Genomic DNA, 18165 nt, shown 5'->3' with positions numbered 1-18165 from the left:
GGGAAATGGGGGTTGAGCGTTAGGGGAGTGTCGCTTTTACTGATTTTCTCTTGTGCACCATGTGGCCAGATGATAACATCTCTAGCAAATCAGAGCTGGGATGAAACAAGCCCTTGGATGTCTGTTTAATATCTCACTGCTGCTGTAGTAAGCTGACTCTCTGATGGATCCAGCTGAAAGAGGTCTCAGGTTTAAAGAAGCAGAAATAAACTCAGCTTATTATACCTCAGCTGGATGGATTTAACAAATCTCATCTGTTTGATTGTAATATTGCGGCACTCATAACTCTCAATGCAGTTTTCAAAATCATGTAGCTGTTTGGAATGCACTTATACCACCAGCAGTTAATCATAGAAAGTGGTATATACTTTTTACACTGTAGCTGGAAGATCTTAAAGGGATAGTTCACCCCAAAATGAAAAATCGGTCATTATTTACTTACTCTCATCTTGTTCCAAACCCTTCAAAAAAAGCTGCTCCATACTATAAAAGTGGATGCCGAATGGAGCTGTGATGCTCTAAAGCACCAAAAAACGAGTTCATATGACACATGTGCAAAAGTCTTCCAAAGTCATACAACAGCTTTGTGTGACTAAAATTGAAGTTGTTATTTTTCCATTATTGTATTATGCTTTTTATTGTTTTGTCATTTTGGATCGCAACAGCACCAGTCACTATCCCCCTTTGTTGTATGGAAAAGAACAGCTCAGATATTCTGCTAAACATCTCCTTTTGTGCTCCACGGAATAAAAAATTGATACAAGCTTGAACCTAAAGGTTACTGAGACTAAATTAAGACAGAATTTTCATTTCTGGGTGAACTATTTTATTTTATTTTATTGTTTTTTACTATTTGAACAACAGTTTAAAAAGACAGTGAAGCCAAAGATGAGAAAAGTTTCAGATTAGATCTGTTTTACGTCAGCGGTGCATCTGCATTGCTTTTACACTCTAGGAATGACAAGATGGCAAGTGAATCCTTTCTGCTGTCAGTGACCACTGGCACAGTGTCCTGGATTAATCAGTCTACACAACTACATAAGAAAGCCTATTATAGATTTGTCACGCACCAGTATACACTCAATGATATTATATGTTGGATTGTTATTCTATGTGTGCAGGCGAGTGGAAGATGTAAGAGGAAGTCTATGCATGCACAGTATTGCAAATGAGAGTTTATCATTCCAATCAAATGAACATTTAGCAGAAAGGAGGGTGACACATGGAAGGGAGAGAGAAGAGAGGTTTGAGATATGAGGTAGGTGGAGAAAGGAAGAGGGAGGTGGAGCAAAAGAGAGGAGAACGAGAGAGAAAGAGGGGAGGACACAGTCGCTTCTGAAGCACTGAAAGGACACAGACACACTGAAGCTCTCTACAATCACACTTTCTTCACCATGACAACCATGCCAATCACTGCACTGGACTGACGGCTGTCAATCAACAGGACTAGATTATCAGGATCACCCGCCACAAGAAAGATTACATCCTAAAGCGGAATAATTCCAAACTTTCAAAGACGTCCTTATCCATAGGGAAAATTGGCAATTTTTGATCTTTCAAGTTCCAGGAGGAAAGGAGAGATTTTGAGCTGCACGTCTGAATGCTTGCACTTGTGTATGCTTTAGGGGGAGCGTGTGCAAGGTTGACTTGCTCTGTATCAGGGTCACGGACTTGCTGGCTTAATAAGCTTCAGTAGAACCTGTGCCAGGGTTAAGTTAGTGTTTATTTAGACCTCCTGTCTATAAAGATCATGAGTGAGGGCAAGAAAGAGTTAGAGATGAGAGACAAAGCCATCATGCACCAACAGAGGAGGCTGAAACAGGCCACCCAGTTCAGCCACAAGGACTCTGCGGATCTTCTGCCACTGGATGGGCTGAAGAGGATGGGAACCTCCAAAGACCTGGTGAGTGGCTCTTTTTGTCTTCCGTGTGATGATCCTGACAGCTATGGATTTCCGTATACGGTGTGTGAATTTATGAATGCATATCCTTATATGCTGCATTTCATATATGCACAGGTACATGCAGTTTCAGATGTGTCTCCATCCTATCAAGCAATGCTGACATGATGCATTATTTAGCGCAGCAGGCACAGCAGTGAATATTTCTGACACATCAGTAGATCCGGTATTCAGAATCCACTCCATGCTGGCAGATGACAGACACACACACACACACACTCACATGCACACACACGTCATGTTTTATCATGGTAGGGACCTCCTATTGACTTCTATTGTTCTTTAATTAAGCTAGTTATTAGTAACACATCCTAACCCTGCCCCTGTGAGACACCTTATATCATTCATCTATATCACTATAATGTGAAATAAGGGATTAATTAGTCCCTTTGTGAGGCTGCTTGACTCATAACGTATACACAATGTACTGTATGTTTCTTAGGTTTAACTGTCATTGTGGGGAGACACTTACATGTCATGTTTAATATCAGGGGTTCACAACCTTTTTTTGTCAGTGGAACCCCTGGCTGTAACCTTTTTGTTTTTTTTACTTGAATTACCCCAGATTTCAAGTAATGTAACCTTTCAATAAACACAATGAATAATGTTTAATCACTTGTTGTATGTATCAGAGTAAAGTGTGCATTGATTTGTTAATGTGTAATTTTACACAATTTTAGAATTTTATTCAATTTAATATGACTTCCCATGGGCTTTTTTCTTACATTTTTGAAAATCAAGCTAATAATAATGACTATACCTAACCTGTGATTAGTCGTAATAATAGTACAAGATGGCAAAATTGTATGAATTGGCTCAAACAAAAATTTACGACTTTCAGTCTCATACAGTAAAAACTAACCTAACCAAAACCCCAAACCTAAACTTAACCATAAAGTCAAACCCCTTAAATAGGACTTTTGTGGACCACAGAATAGAAATTAAATTTTATTGCAGGTTATTGACATACATCAGTCATTTGTATTATATAAATAAATAAAGAATGAGTAATCAAATTTGTTTACAGACATTTCCTTTCTTAAAATAATTTGATGCATGTAATGTATCGATTTGAAATTCGTCTTGTTGATTGGTTAGTCTCTGTGGGAATAAAAATCGTACCTTTTCATATAAGCAAATTTGTACAATACCGTACAATTTTGCCATCTCATATGAATTATTACAAGTAGGTATGGGACTACAGTTGTATGTTGACATAACCTAGCCATAGCCTGACTCCTAATCCTAATCTTTACAGGCATTTTTTACATGCAAGCAAGGGCATATATTTGCATTGAACATTGGTGGGGTTGCAGTGTGAAGCATTTACATGTTTCAAATGGGCCACTGCAACAGGCCACAGTCCTGTTCATTCAATTATAATAATTTCTGTGTCTTTCTCTATCTTTTTCTGTCTCTCTATCTCTGGGGCTATAAGTCTTCCTGTAGTAATTGCATACTAACTGTCCTGTTGTCATCTCTTGCCATTACTTTGATTAGATGGCACATACCCAAACTCCCAGTGCACACTCCAAAAACCCTCAGAACATGAGAGAGTGAGTGTGTGCAGACTTGCATGCATTACTGCATGTTTGTGCTTATTATAGAGTGCATTTAAATGATCTCTGTGCTCAGCAGGGAAGAGCCAGAGCTGGTTTGTTCAGCTTATGATGGGCTCTGTGAAAACAGCCACTATGAGACAGATGCTGGCAGAAAAAAACATGGAGGCTAAAGATAACTGGCTGTCAAAGGCAGTGAAGTTGTTTCTCTAAACTTCCCAATTTCCACCTTCAATGTGTCTCAAGGAATACCAAATGGTGTTTTGTTTGTGCAGCTATTTTGAAAATCATCATCTGGCTTGAAGAAAGAGTCTTCTTTTCTCTCTCTCTTTCTCTCTCTCCTGCCTGATTTGGGAAGGCTGTCATAACCAATTTTTCACTGGATTCGGACTTGACACTCACAGATAGCACAGATATGTCACGCTTGTCCCAGCATGGCAATTCAGAGAGGGACAGGCAGATATACTGACAGTCAGACAGATGGTACTGTGTGTCTGCACTCTCAACCTCTACAGTGGGTTTTGTAGGAATTTTGTTTCTTCTTAAGGGCAAAAGGTAGATGAGCCTATGTCCTGGGTCATTCCTACTATGCAGTACATTTTTATGTCATACATATACTATATTTCTTAATATGTTACATTTATCATGATGAAAATGTTTGTTTTCTTTAATCACAATATCTCAATTAATTAAACAGAGGCAAGGTCATAGATTTGGCTTGAACACTGGGGGGGCTTGCAGCGTGAAGCATTTTGCTTGGACGATAGGTTACTAATCTAAAAGAGGAGAAAGACCTACTATAACCCACCATTTTTGTTTTCCCCTATGTGAATGAAGAAGTTTGTCATTTTTCGGGCCATACGTTTTTTTATTTCCATAATGAATATTTGCTTGTAGTAGCTCATTATTAATGTAGGCTACCTCCCGCGCTCGCATTCATTCTCAACATCTGTAATTTTTTATTATAGGCCTATTTGACAAAATCCATCTTTCTTTTTATATATTTTAGCTTATGCTCCTGATGGAGTGATATTGGAGCAATGGAAATGCTGATGTCCTGACTTTCAGTAAAAAAAACAAAAAAAACCCTCCTGACAAATCTTGCCTTTTGCTTCTATTCCGCAATGCTCCCGTATTGTCCACGTTCACTGATCAGAACGATTGGGACAACAGTTGGCTACGATGTGTACTGTACACTCTGACATAATGTTGCGCAGTATCCCATGGCGATATCAGTGCATTCATATCGTACAGTCTGACAAGCAACAATCTTAGCTTGTAGCTTGTTACAGTGGAAACAGGAATTATTCATATAATGCAGACACCCACATTAAAATATAAAAAGAGACCATTTGGCAAACTAGGAAAAAAAAGAAACTAAGCCAGTATTTCAAAACACACAAGTAAATAATTGTATTAAACAAAAATAGAAAAGAACAGAGCACCAAATACAAAATGCAAAGAAACAGAATACAACTACTAGGGCAGAGAAGAGTAGCCGTACAACCTGCAGCACACCAAGCACAGAATAATCTGTAAAAACAGCAATAGAGACAGCAATCCAACAAAACAGTATAGAAAACTCTTAAAATCAACAGTACCAAGTGGACACAGCCAGTTTCAAGGCAAATATGGTGCAACCAGTGTAGCGGAATAGATACAATGACACAGCTGATCTAACAGCAAGCTGAAATGGAGGTGAACAGCACTACAGAGGAGGTGTACGAAACAACCAATTTCATACAAATGAAACAGCTGTACGAAACAGCAGCTAGCGTTATGTCAGGCTACAGTGCACCTGAAACGCAAATTTATTATGAGAACACTTGAAGTATAAAATTTGGGAAACGCCTTAAAAACCACCCCACTAAGCCCGATAATAATAAAATCCCTTACCTTCTATGAAACAGGCTCTTCCCTATGCTATTGAGCTCGCCACATCAAAGCACTTCCCTAATAATATACACAAAATTATTATCTGAACTGTTGGTTACAAATGTGAGAACAGAAATATCAAAATGCGCAACTCACCAGGGTAGAAAGAGAAAGCAAAGCTGCCTTACAAAGACAGACTAACTGGAAGAAAGCACTAAACAACTTACAGGGAAAATACAAAACACACAATAGTGTTGAACATTCTCTTATATAGCTGCCACAGCCGATCAAATACTTAATGCGCCCCAATCAAGAAGAAGAGGTGCACATGCGCTTAATAACGAGGACCTAGGCTTAATACTAAAGAGCGCATTTACTAACAGGGGCACACACCCAGCACACTCAATAAGGAAAGTGCGTAGACCCTGACATGCCACAATAATAAAAAGAAAACATTGAAACCATCCTACCGGTCACAATCTACCCCCGGTTTCGAAATTGTTAACCCGACGATGTAACTAATTCCAGGGTCTTAAAAGAGCAGAAAAATTGTCAGTTACAGGTATTTCAGAATTCACAAGACCCCTCACCCTACCTCCCACTGTCTCTGGCAGATGATGGACATTGGAATGGCGCTCGGGTGGTTCGACGCAGGGGTACTTCTACAGTAGTAACAGGGCTCTCCTGTGCCTCAGATGGAACACTGGGTAGAGAACAAGTCTGGATAGAAAGGCAATCAGGAATATGAGGTCTACAGAGTGACATGGATGCATCTTCATGACTTTTGGGCAATGGCTGATCAAGGCTTGGAGGCACTGATTGAACACCAACCTCTTGCTCCAACGGCATCAACAACCACATTTCGTCATCTGGTGGATCATCCTCTCCAGATTCTAGAGATGCTTGGTCAAATTCAGAAAGAGAAGAGCTGGACGGCTTCGCAGAATTCTGCTTAGGTGGCTGGGCTCTTAACGAAGTTCGATACACATGTTTGACTCTCTCCAAATGTTCAACAGGAGCAATGGTATATACTGACCCACCGCCCTTAGGTGCTCACAGAACTTTGTAAACAACTGTGCTCCAGCAATCTTGAATCTTTGCCAGGCCTCGTGCACCAAGGTCCTGTAGGTACACCAATTGAGCTTCCAGCAAAGGATCATCCTGTACCCTCTGGTCATGCCGCTCTTTCCTGCGCTCAGCAGCAGCTTTCATACGACTTTGGGCTCCAAAGGCCACTTGAAGCCTGGCTTGATGATCACGGACCCAGTCATGGACACTGCCCTCGGTGGGGTCTCAATCCTGCCCAAGAGAATGTCAACTGTGTAGGGCTTTACTGGTTGTTTAGATCAGTTTTACTATCAGAAATAATTGGTAATTATTTATTTAGATGTTAATTAATATTTAAATTAATTAATTGAATCTAACTCATTGAAACCTCATATGGGTCTCCAGTAAATGTAGTGCACTACGTTTTGGAGTGGGTTTGGTTATTAGCAATAATTAATAATTATCAAAGATAATTATTAATTATTAAAATCAATAGAACATTGATGAAAATCAATGTTCGTTTTTTTAATCCTTTAAATCAACAATTATCAAAGATAATCGTTAATTGTTAACATCGATGAAACATTAATTAAAATTAACACTAGCTTATTGATCATTCAAATTCAACAATCATCAAAGATAATTATCAATTATCAAAAATCATCAGAATATTAATAAGGATTAACATTGACGGGGCACCACCCTGGAATCAGGGACAAATAACCAGATAGTAAAACAGTCTCAATATTAGATTGTTTTCTTGGGAAAATCGACATCCGAAGAATATCGATTTTCGGGAAAAAAACAATGAATGAAGGCTTGAATCCGAGCACTGACATCCCGTCAGCATGACACAGGCGTATGCAAAACAAACCAAAACACTTCTCTTTGTAATATAAACAAAGTTTATTTATGCAGTAATATCAATTAATAATTAATACAATGCAGTCAGTAAACTTCTGACTTACAACTACAAACTAAACAGTGATATGATTAGATATGGAAATCAAAATAATTCTATAACACATGAGGGTGTGTGTGTGTGTGTGTGAGAGAGCGAGTGTGTGTGTGTGTGTGTGTGTGTGTGGTTAGTACGAGAGAGAGAGAGAGAGAGAGAGAGAGGATAAAGTGATGGCCCTAAAGCCGATTTTGCGATCGTGGGAGAGAAAGCAGCTGTTCGTTTATCGCTCAGAGACGCGGTGGACGGCTTGTAAAAGTCCCGCGTTCTTTGACTCTTTAATGGATAAACTCAGTTTGCCGGTCTCACCCGCGATGGCGAAAATGCACAACAGTCCAGTTTGGTTGGACCACAATACAGCAAAACAAATTCATGATAATTAATACCCTGAGTATTAATAATGAGTGGACATGGCGGTCCGTAAACTGTACAAGCAAAAACTTTGAAACACTAGAATAACACACTATAATATTCTATCTCTGCCCAGACGTAAACCTCTTACTTGAATCGCATGAGGATGCAGAATGTGTGTTCATCCGTCCTTTAACTCCGACCCGGTTCCTCGAGGCTCGGGTGATGACGGGAGGCCGTTTCCTCGCTCTGTTGGCGGGCACGGCTGTTGATTCTCGGTGGGCTGGCGGAGAACTCAGAAATGTCGACTTGAAGATGGAAGAGAAATCTTTAATCTCTTCACTTCTGCAGGCAAATGGATGAAGATGCGGATTGCTCGGTGGTCTCCTTCGGATCCGTTAGAGTGTTTAGTTGAACACAGAGTAATCTCAACTCGTCCAGCGAGATGGAGATTGTATGGCCACAGTTTCAAGTCGGACGTTACTTCCTTGTGCCACGAGGTTGCACCTGAGAGCAGCGATGAGCTGTGTCTACACACTGCAAACAAAGTTGCTGGAAGCAAATCCCGGAAGCATTTCAGAGGTATTTCTACTCCTGATGATGTCATGGTTTGAAGGACGTTCTGTTGTGTGCCTCATCCAATAGGAGTTGAGAGTTCGATCCTTTAGTGAGCAAGGCTTCATGGGATTTGTAGTCTGTTTTGGACTCCCTTTGTTTGATTTTGATGCGATTTTTATCAGTATAATTTACGACTTGGTATGTGGGGGCTGAGTTAGGTTTTACGACTGTGTTAGGCCTGCCTTTGTCTTCTATCTAAATACATGAGGCCCAACAACTGGCAATTGTGGGTCTTGCCCAAACACAAAAAAATATGGAGATTCACCTGCAGACTGATGTGGAGTGGTAGTGTAAGAGAAGACAACTTGAGGAAGGTATGTGGTCCAATCCCTCTTTTTATGAGAAGGCAGAGTGCGCAGCAGATTGTGCAATGTGCAGTTAAATCGCTCACATTGACCATTTCCACTAGGGTGGGCTGGGGTGTTCCGACTACTTGCAATACCATACAACTAGCACAATTACTGGATGAGGGTACTCTCAAAGCTTCTCCTCTGGTCTGAGTGGATCCGACCTGGAACACCAAACTTGTAAAACCACTCATTAACCAGCACCTTTGCTACTGTAGAAGCTCTCTGGTCCTGGGTTGGCACTCCTTGGGTGTACTTGGAGAACACATCTGGCAAAACAAGAACATTCTCCATTCCATTCTGAGATGGCTCCAGCAAGGTGAAATCAATGGCCAAAATCTGATTAGGCCTAGAATCCAACAGATGGCCCATGTGCATCTGAGTTCTAGGAAAAACATCTTGAGCAACAGGACACTGTTCACATTGTTGACACCATTGTTTCATGTCTACAGACAAACCTGGCCAAAAGTATCTTTGCCTCACCAACTCTGTTGTACGTTCCGCTCCTTGATGGCCGTTCATCATGGAGCTGCTGTAAGACAGTGGACTTTAAAGACGTAGGAAGCAAGAGCTGGAGAAACTCCTCACCACTTGGTGGCAGTGACAGTACAGTACACCATCCTTCTCTTTGAGCTGATTCCACTGCTTCAGAAGTTTAGCCACATTTGGAGACAACTGCTGCCATTCCACACTTGAGGGATATTCCCCTTTCCTCCACAGCATCAAAAATTATCCCAACACAGCATCAGCTTCCTGCAACACACGCGAATCTGCAGAAGTATGACCAGGGAGGGCAGCAATGGATATTTGCATACCTTCACACTGTGGTCTTGTAAGGGCAACTTGGCGAAGAGGCTCTGGCAGGGAGCTTCCTGGGATCAGACTCACTGTAGTGAGAGTGCATCAACATTCTGATTACTGCATCCTGAATGATTCTTTATGCTGAAATCAAAAGCAGCAAGTTGGGCAGCCCATCGCTGTTCTAAAGTGCCAAGTTTAGCTGTGTTGAGGTAGCTTAGGGGGTTGTAAACAGTGTACACCACACACTTTTATCCCATTAGGTATTCATGAAATTTCTCTGTCATGGCCCATTTAAGGGCCAAAAACTCCAATTTCATGGAACTGTAGTTTGAAATGTTTCTCTCTGAAGGTCTCAAACCATGACTAGCATAGGCTATAGGTCTCACCTTGCCCTCCTGCTCCTGCAAGAGAATTGCCCCAACCTGCTGTGGCTGGCATCAACTTCTAAGATGAAGTGCAAAGAGAAATTAGTGCAGGCCAAAAGGGGGGCACTCACCAACCGATGCTTCAAGGCATTTAAACTCTGCTGGCACTCCTCTGTCCAGGCCTCCTTACAGGATCTTACTGCACTCTTCCTCTTTACACCAGTCAAGTCAGCCACCAGATGATGCAGTGGGGCAGCCAGCTTGGCAAACCCCTCCACAAACTGCCTGTAATATCTAGCAAACCCCAAAAATGACCTAAGTTCTAAGACCTAATGAGGGGGCTGACAATTAGCAACTACATCAATCTTCTTCGGATCAGTAGCCACACCCTAGTTAGAAATGATGTGCCCCAAATAGCTCACCTCAGGCTGTAAGAATGAACACTTTTCCAATTTGGCCTCTAAGCCTTCCTGCTCTAATCGCTTCAGGACTACCTCCAGTCTCTCCAGGTGCTCAGCCACTATAGACAAGAATGCTGTAACATTATCCAGATGAAGCAACAATGATTGACAGTGTTGAGAGCCAAACATACGCTCCATCAATCTCTGAAATGTGCTAGGGGCATTTCACAAACTGAAGTCCATCCTATTCCACTCAAATAACCCAAAAGGTGTGCAGAAGGCAGTCTTCATCTTGTCTTTCTCAGTTACTTGCACTTGATTGTAGCCACTGGCAAGGTCCATAGTGGTAAACCACTTAGCGCCAGAGAGAGCATCCAAGGAATCCAAGGGGAATGCACCTTTTCTTGTCTTACTGTTTAATTGAAGGTAATCAACACAAATACGCAGGCTACCATCCTTTTTCTTCACCAGGACAATTGGAGAAGCATAAGGACTGCTACTTTCTCGTATGACCTGAGTTTCTAAGAGCTGATTAATATGAGCCTTAACTGCTTCATTTTCTGAGGTAGGGATGCGCCTGTAACGCTGCCTGACTGGAACCTCATCAATCAAAGGAATATAATGTGAAATCAGACTGGTACAGCCCAGGTCACCTTCATGTGTTGAGAACACAGAAGAATACTTACAAAGCAAAGCCCTCACCTGAATCCTCTGGGGACAATGAAGATAAGTCAACTGAATTTACCTTGTCCTGCACAAAGCTTGAAGCTACCTGGGAAGAAACCGTGGTCTGCAAACTTGATGGAAGTTCCTTTACACCTGGGTGTAAACTCACAATAGTTACTGAGCTAATAGTACAAGGACAGTTTGTGGGTAAAGATCAACATCAACTAGCCCTAGGTTAACAACAGGAACATAAACCTGACCACGAACCACCTTGACAACGGCAGAAGCATGAAGGCCAGCTGCCAATCCATCACTAGGGGGTTCAAAAACTACCATTAACCCAGAATGTTGCTGAGAACAGGTAGCAGGGATAAACTTCATTATGCCACATAGGACACAAATATGCCTACCTCCCTGAACCCTTACATGAGCTGAAGACTCTAAGGAGGCTTAAGCTTGAACTCAGTGGCATTTCTGTAGAGCTTGTTGCCAAAGTTTAGGGGCGTGCTGCACTAAAGCTGCTTCAAACAGGGCTGGGCCATGTTGCCCAAACAGTTCAATGTAATGTTCTCGAATAACGTTCATGCCCAAAACACCTGAAACCTGAGAAGGGGATCTTTAACTATAAGTACCCCACATTTAGGTATCAATTTACCAAAAACCTCTACATCCAGCTCTAGATACTCTATGTACGGGATATCTAGGCCATTGGCAGCCTTAAGCTGCAACCAACGACACGAGTGAAGTTTTTCTAGACCCCAAGGCTCAAAGTTCTGCAGGAAGAAACTTTCAGTTATGGTAGACACCACTGAACCAGTGTATAACAAACAAGGAAATAACACACCCCCTACACTGACATTCACATGGGGGCAGGGAGATAACAGGGGGGCCATATATTCTGCACTCTGAAGAACAGCATCTGAGCCAAATACATACTCTATTCTAGTTTTCCTAAAAGGTGACAGAGGGCTGGGGCCTTGAAATAGAAGACTGAGGGGAATGTGAGGATGGATGTATTCTGGATGACACACGCTGGCTATTACATTCAGAAGAACCCCTATTAGAAGAACTTGTAGTGGAATGAAAACTTTTAGGGGCATTCTAAAGCAAAGTGACATTACGAGTTAATTGATCAAGCTGCTCTTGTTGCTTCTTGAGCAATTATTTTAGCTCAACTAATGGCAGATCCATAAACCACATACTGCATCCCATGGGTAGAGGAAGTGAAATAACTACGGTCCCAACTACCTCTTAACATGCCCTTCCAATCTTATCAAATTGCTTCCCCTCTAACATCCAGTAAAGTCACATTATGTTTTTGGTTTACCAGCTGTTTTAATTCCCTGCGTAGGGACAGATCCTTCACATACTCAACAAATTGGTCACATAAAAGAACCTCAGAGTTAGGCATACCATTTTGTGCACTTCTAACTACTTTCTCAATTAAACAAAGAAGAGCATGTAATGTCTCCCCCTCTTGCTGGCATCTAGAAATTTTTTTTTCCTGCAAGACAATGTAAGAGTCAGGACAACCATACAATTTGTTAAGTATCGAAATTACTTTCTCTGGGTCTTCCCTGTCCTCCCTCTGCCTATATTTTATCTCGTCCCTGGCTTCCCCTTCTAAATGATCATAGAAGAAGTGCGCTTTGTCAGTTACATTGTGGCGGAATGATCCGACCCTCCGGCTCGTCATCGTCGCCCCGCCTCTTAGGGCCGCCCTTCAGCCAGGCTCAAGATGGGAGTTGGGTGGAAGAGCGAGAAGAGGTGCATAATTAATAAGCCTCGTTTAGTCAGCAGTGAATGAAGCACACCTGATGGGAATAATGCTTCATCACCACTATCTTTAAAATGCAGAGCGCACCTTTTCTCAGGGAGCCGGCTTCAAATCAACATGTGTGCACACACTGGCATCCTCGCACACCCAGAACCAGAGCTGGGAGGGTTCTGAGCTGGACGTGATGGTGTGCTGCTGGACCTGTTCTTCGGACCCCCGGACGCATTAATGAGTCGCCGGGGTGAACAGCTCACGTTGCCGCCGATGGGCTAGATGCCGGGCCGCCTTCCACTCACACTTGCCGTGGGCCTGGGAAGACAGGCCGCCAGTGATGCCGCTGCCCCTCGCACCGTGGACTTTGGAGGGGAGTGTGAGCGGCCGACTGACCCAGCCCATGCCTGGGCTATCCTATGGACACTACCCCACCCTTTCACGGAGCCCTGTTCACTGCGAGGATCCCAGATTCCCCCTTTATTATGAACACTATTCCCCCTTGGACCCTTTATTACCCCTTTTGGACATTTTACATTTATTATTGTTTCCAATAAATGCCTCTCCGAGGCTTGACGCCACACCCACTGTGTCTGTCTCTTGCTCACCCCGCCACACAGATAAATGGAGAACATGCATACTGCCCTTAACCTCCTCTAACCATTCTGCCAAAGGAATGCCAGTGCGGCCTCTAAAAACAGGGCTTTTCCTCTCCCTTCGGACATAATTCAACCTTTCAGTCACTACTGAATTAATATTAGAGGAAGATCTTGGGCCAACATTTACTGCTGTCTCCCTTTCATTTAACTCAGGGGGCGCAACACTAGAACTCGCCTGAACCTCAGATTGTTCCTGGTGCAGGAGTTCATTATCAGCCTTGAGCTGAGACACCAGATTGCAACGGCTGCATCAAGAGAACTTGAAATATGCCTCCTTATTACTAGCGTGCTAGCTGCTGTTTCAACAAATACAAATTAACAGACTCACGCCATTTGGTCAAAAAAAGAGTCCCGTCTCCGCTCTACACATCCAAATGATCCTGCCGACTACCCCAAGATTGTAACCAGTACTTGGGCATTGTTAAAAATTAGAGAGCCAGACTACACCACATGGGAGATGTCACAACCCAGGAAAAATATTAGATAACCCCAACAGAGTTATAAACAAAGTGAAGCCGCATCTCCGTCTCTCATTCAGAAATGAACTTGAAGGGGCTTCATATTGTTTGTAACTATTTTGGAGTTATCTAATATTTTTCCTGGGTTGTGATATCTCCTAGGTGGCGTAGTCTGGCTCTCTAATTTGTAACAACACCCAAGTACTGGTTACAATTGGATAAATCTTTGCAAATAAAATTAATAAACAATTTTATCACACTAATATCATATTAACACATACTATGTGTTCGTCTTGTGGCTATACTTTTGAAACAGTGTGTATTTTAACATTTATCGACTGGCCTCATTCACTTCCATAGTAAGTGGAAGTGTTCTCGAGGCTTCCTGGATTTGCTGCTCTCATTAACTTACAAATGTCATGTGAAGTTATTTTCGTTATGTAACTTTAGGTTTGTTTTGCATCTCTCTCTGGCCCCTAGGCCCTCTGTAATCTATCCCTCTCTCTGTCTCTCTGTCTCATTCTCCCTCGCTCTTTTTTGCACTGAGCTAGAATGCACAGACTAAAGCAGTGAGCAAGAAAAGGGTGCATTCAGATCAGCACTCCTAAACAGGAGATGTGTATGGGGTGAAAGTAGAGAAATGCATGATTCACCCTTTCTCTTGCAGACATACTGGGTCTATCTCGTGCATTTACTGCAGTTGCAGCTGCATTCCAATTTTGATATCATGACGTGTCATGATATGTTGATCCGTGACCTACTGTATGTATGGATCGTGAGGCAAAATAAACAGACTGATCACACAAAAACAACTGGCAACAGGAGGTTGAATATTTTGTTTGCTAAACCTGGTCTATGAATTTTCGACTGGAAATTCCAAATGTTGGGGGAATAAAAATTCACCACATGATGGTGCTTTGGAATTTGCATTTGATCGGGACCCCGACATGAAGCATTATCCCTTACTTGCCATCAGCACAAGAACAAAATAGCATCATATTCTAATGAGCAGTTATTAAGAGCTTTGTGTCCCGACTTTAACTCCACAGAGGCCTCATTGATCTTGTTTTGTTATTAAAAAAGCCAATGAGAAACTCACCGCTAATTATCAAGGTAACTTGATGAATGACTGAGCACTTTGTCTCACCTCTATCCTTCTTCTCTCTGTCTCTGGGGGATTGACAGGAGCTGGGATACAAAGTGTAGGAGCAGGAGAGATGCTAAAAATACTACCTGTGTCAAGCGGGGGAAACAAACAGCTGTGCAATAAGGGCTCAGTAAAGGAAAGGCAAAGGAATGGGTTAACAGAGGGAGAGCAGCTGGATGTGCATGTTGTGTGCAAGAAGACTTCTGGTGCTGGGGTGGGAGATTAGGAGACATCAGCCTTTCAACAGGTCACATGACTCTCTGAATGAGAAAGAGGAGCCTGTTGCTCTCTGATAATTAGCTATTAGTCAGTAATCACACCAAGAGAGAGATCTCTTGTGTATCAAAGATAAGTAGTCAACATCCTGTGATTGTTCACTTCAAGATCTACAGTACATTGAAGGAATAGTTCACCTAAAAAAACATTCTGCAAGCTGTTTTTTTTTTTTTTTGACAAATCTTCTTGACAGTCTTAACAAATTAAAAGGGAAGTTCATGGTGACCACGTCTGCTGAGCTCCAAAAAAGACACCATAAACCCACCATAAAAGCACAGTAAATGGTCAATATGACTCATGCATTATATTTCAAGTCTTCTTAAGTCACACAATAGCTTTGTCTGAGGAACAGACAAAAATTTGAGTCATAATTGAAGCTCCACCCCCCTTGGTTACGGTCACTCACTCTGACAAGCTCTGCATATCCCCTCATATGAATTAATGGTAGATTGCAGTGAATGGTGCGGTTTTTGGCAAAATATTCTCGTAAATGAAAGGAATGAAGTCACAATGTAAAGCATATTTATCTGACATTTTTGGTAAAATAAATTGTTAAATTACACAATAATTTGATTAAAACTGTGCAGACTGTGAATCCGAATTCAGGCAAACGATCATCACAGTCACATAAAAACAGAAAAGTGTCACTTGAAAGCGATTACAAACCTTATAACATTAGTATAAGTGAAAATAACTGCCTATAACATCTCATAACACACTCATTTTGATGCCTTGAACTCCTTATTTACTATTACTTTTACTAAGACCTGAATCAATATGTAAATTATTTAATGTTAAGTTGTTAGCTTTAATTTACCTTGGAGGAAATGTAGGTGTCCTCGCTGATGTTATACATGCTCATTTGGGAATGATGAATGACACACTTTAATCCATAGCATGCTCTTCTCAATATTTATTTAAAGAGTTTTTTAAAAAGAAAGAAAAAACACTATGTGTATCCTCTCTAGGTACCTCGTGTCACTATTACCAGTGACCCAGCAACAATGTTTTGTTTTGTTTTTTTTGGATAATTTTGATTAAATCCCGCTTAAAACTACTAAAACACACATTACTCCTGTAGACTCTCATTGTAAAAAGGCAAATGCTTGTCATAGAAATGGTGGTGGGGCAACAGTTGTTAAACAGGATTGGTCAGAAACGCTTTTAAGGCAGGGCTTAGTGAAGGATCAATTCAGTTATAATTTTCAAACAACTTGTATGAAATCTCATTCCCATCTATGTTATGATGAAAAAATATCACGTTGAGGCATCGCACCAGGATTGACGTCATTGACTGCAAACATCATTGGTTCTTGTGTTGTTACTAAACGTGACATGCCAATTCGAATATATGGAATGGACAATGAGATTTGAAGCAGAGGGGAAGATTTTCAGTGAATAACAATTAAAATGTAGGTCTGTTCCTCACACAAACCTATCGTATGGCTCCAGAAGACTTGGAATATAGCTCGCGAGTCATATGGACTTCTTTTACATTGCTTTCATGGAGCTTTTTTGTCCTTTTTGGAGCTTGACAGATGTGGTCACAATGAACTGCCAATGTCTGGAAAAGAGCAGCATCGATGTTCTTCAAAAATGTATTCCATGAAATTATGATTTCCCTTCAGTATTCCATGAAAAAAACAACAACAACAACATATGGGATTAGAATGGCATGAGGGTGAGTAAATGATGACAGAATTTTCAATTTTGTGTGAATTATGCTTTTAATAATGTCCTCCCTTTGCTTTCACAGACTAAACTCAAGTGACAGTAAACAATTTTGATTGACCAACGTCAGGTCACTGCTCAATTTAGCACCAACAATGGCTTATATTTGTTGAGCAAAAATGCTGTTACATGGACACAGCTGTTGTAATAAGCTGTAGTACCCCATGACCCATGCTGCAAGCCCTGGTCAAAGAGGAGGCTGCTGCTACGCACCCCAAACACCCCCCTCAGTTAGAATTTTAATGTGTGAAAAAACACTCCAAAAAGTCTGTCTGCTGTAGTATGTTTTGTAACTGGATTGTTATGTCATCCTTACATGGCTGTATTACCTTGACAATTTAATAAGTATGTTATCTTATTATGAATGGTGGCCATCTCTATGTCCTGACTGCTTTTGGTTAAAGGCTGAAGTCTTTTCAAATCTGCAATACCAAAAAAGAGCATCCCTCGATCAAGGCAACATGACTCAGTGGTTGAAGCAACAATCTGCTCTCAGAGGAAAGAGGGCATAGAGAGAGAGAGAGAGAGAGAGAGAGAGAGAGAGAGAGAATGCTGTAATCAATCCTGTCAAATCAATCAGATCCACTCTACAGAGAGAAACATGTTTTAATATTCAAATTTAAATATTCAGATTTACAAATATTATTTGCATTTATAACTATTTATTCAGTATTTATAACTATTTATTTAGGATTTTCAACTATATATTTGTATGTAGAGTATAACTATATATTCGACTATATATTCAGATTTATGAGTATGTATTCAGGTTTTGCAACTCTATATTCAGATTTACAACTGTATATTCAGATTTAAAACTACATATTCATATTTTTAATGATATATTCAGGTTTAAGAACTATATATTCTGATTTACAACTATATTTGATTTTATTACTTTCTAACTATACTGTATATTCAGGTTTATAATTATATATTCAGGGTTTAAAACACTATATTGGTGTGTATAACTAAATATAAGGATGTATTACTATATATTCAGATTTACAACTATATATTTGACTGTATAACTATATATTTGGATTTACCTCATATTTATAAATATATATTTAGATTTGTACATGTCTATTCAGATTTATAAGTATATATTAGGATTTACAACTATATATTCAGAGTTATAACTATCTAGTCAGATTAATAAATGTATATTCAGTATT

At 40.8% G+C, this 18165-nt stretch overlaps 1 protein-coding gene across 6 annotated transcripts in view; it reads left to right on the top strand.

Moving 5' to 3' along the window:
• Positions 1 to 684: 684 nt before the first annotated feature.
• LOC127436886 (nuclear receptor-interacting protein 3-like) overlaps positions 685 to 18165 on the top strand; it is a 45980-nt gene continuing 28499 nt past the window's right edge. Inside the window, exon 1 of one of the 6 annotated variants that reach the window (XM_051691372.1) lies at positions 685 to 1903. In XM_051691372.1, coding sequence (XP_051547332.1) covers positions 1751 to 1903 — 153 coding nt within the window. In that variant the 5' untranslated portion in view covers positions 685 to 1750. The remainder of the gene's footprint in view (positions 1904 to 18165) is intronic. The other 5 variants (XM_051691375.1, XM_051691369.1, XM_051691371.1 and 2 more) reach the window with 5 other exon arrangements.

The sequence above is a fragment of the Myxocyprinus asiaticus genome, chromosome 47, assembly GCF_019703515.2.
Source record: "Myxocyprinus asiaticus isolate MX2 ecotype Aquarium Trade chromosome 47, UBuf_Myxa_2, whole genome shotgun sequence".
Classification (NCBI taxonomy): domain Eukaryota; kingdom Metazoa; phylum Chordata; class Actinopteri; order Cypriniformes; family Catostomidae; genus Myxocyprinus; species Myxocyprinus asiaticus.
The sequence above is the reverse complement of the archived record's forward strand: the minus strand, read 5'-3'. Positions and strand labels throughout refer to the sequence as shown.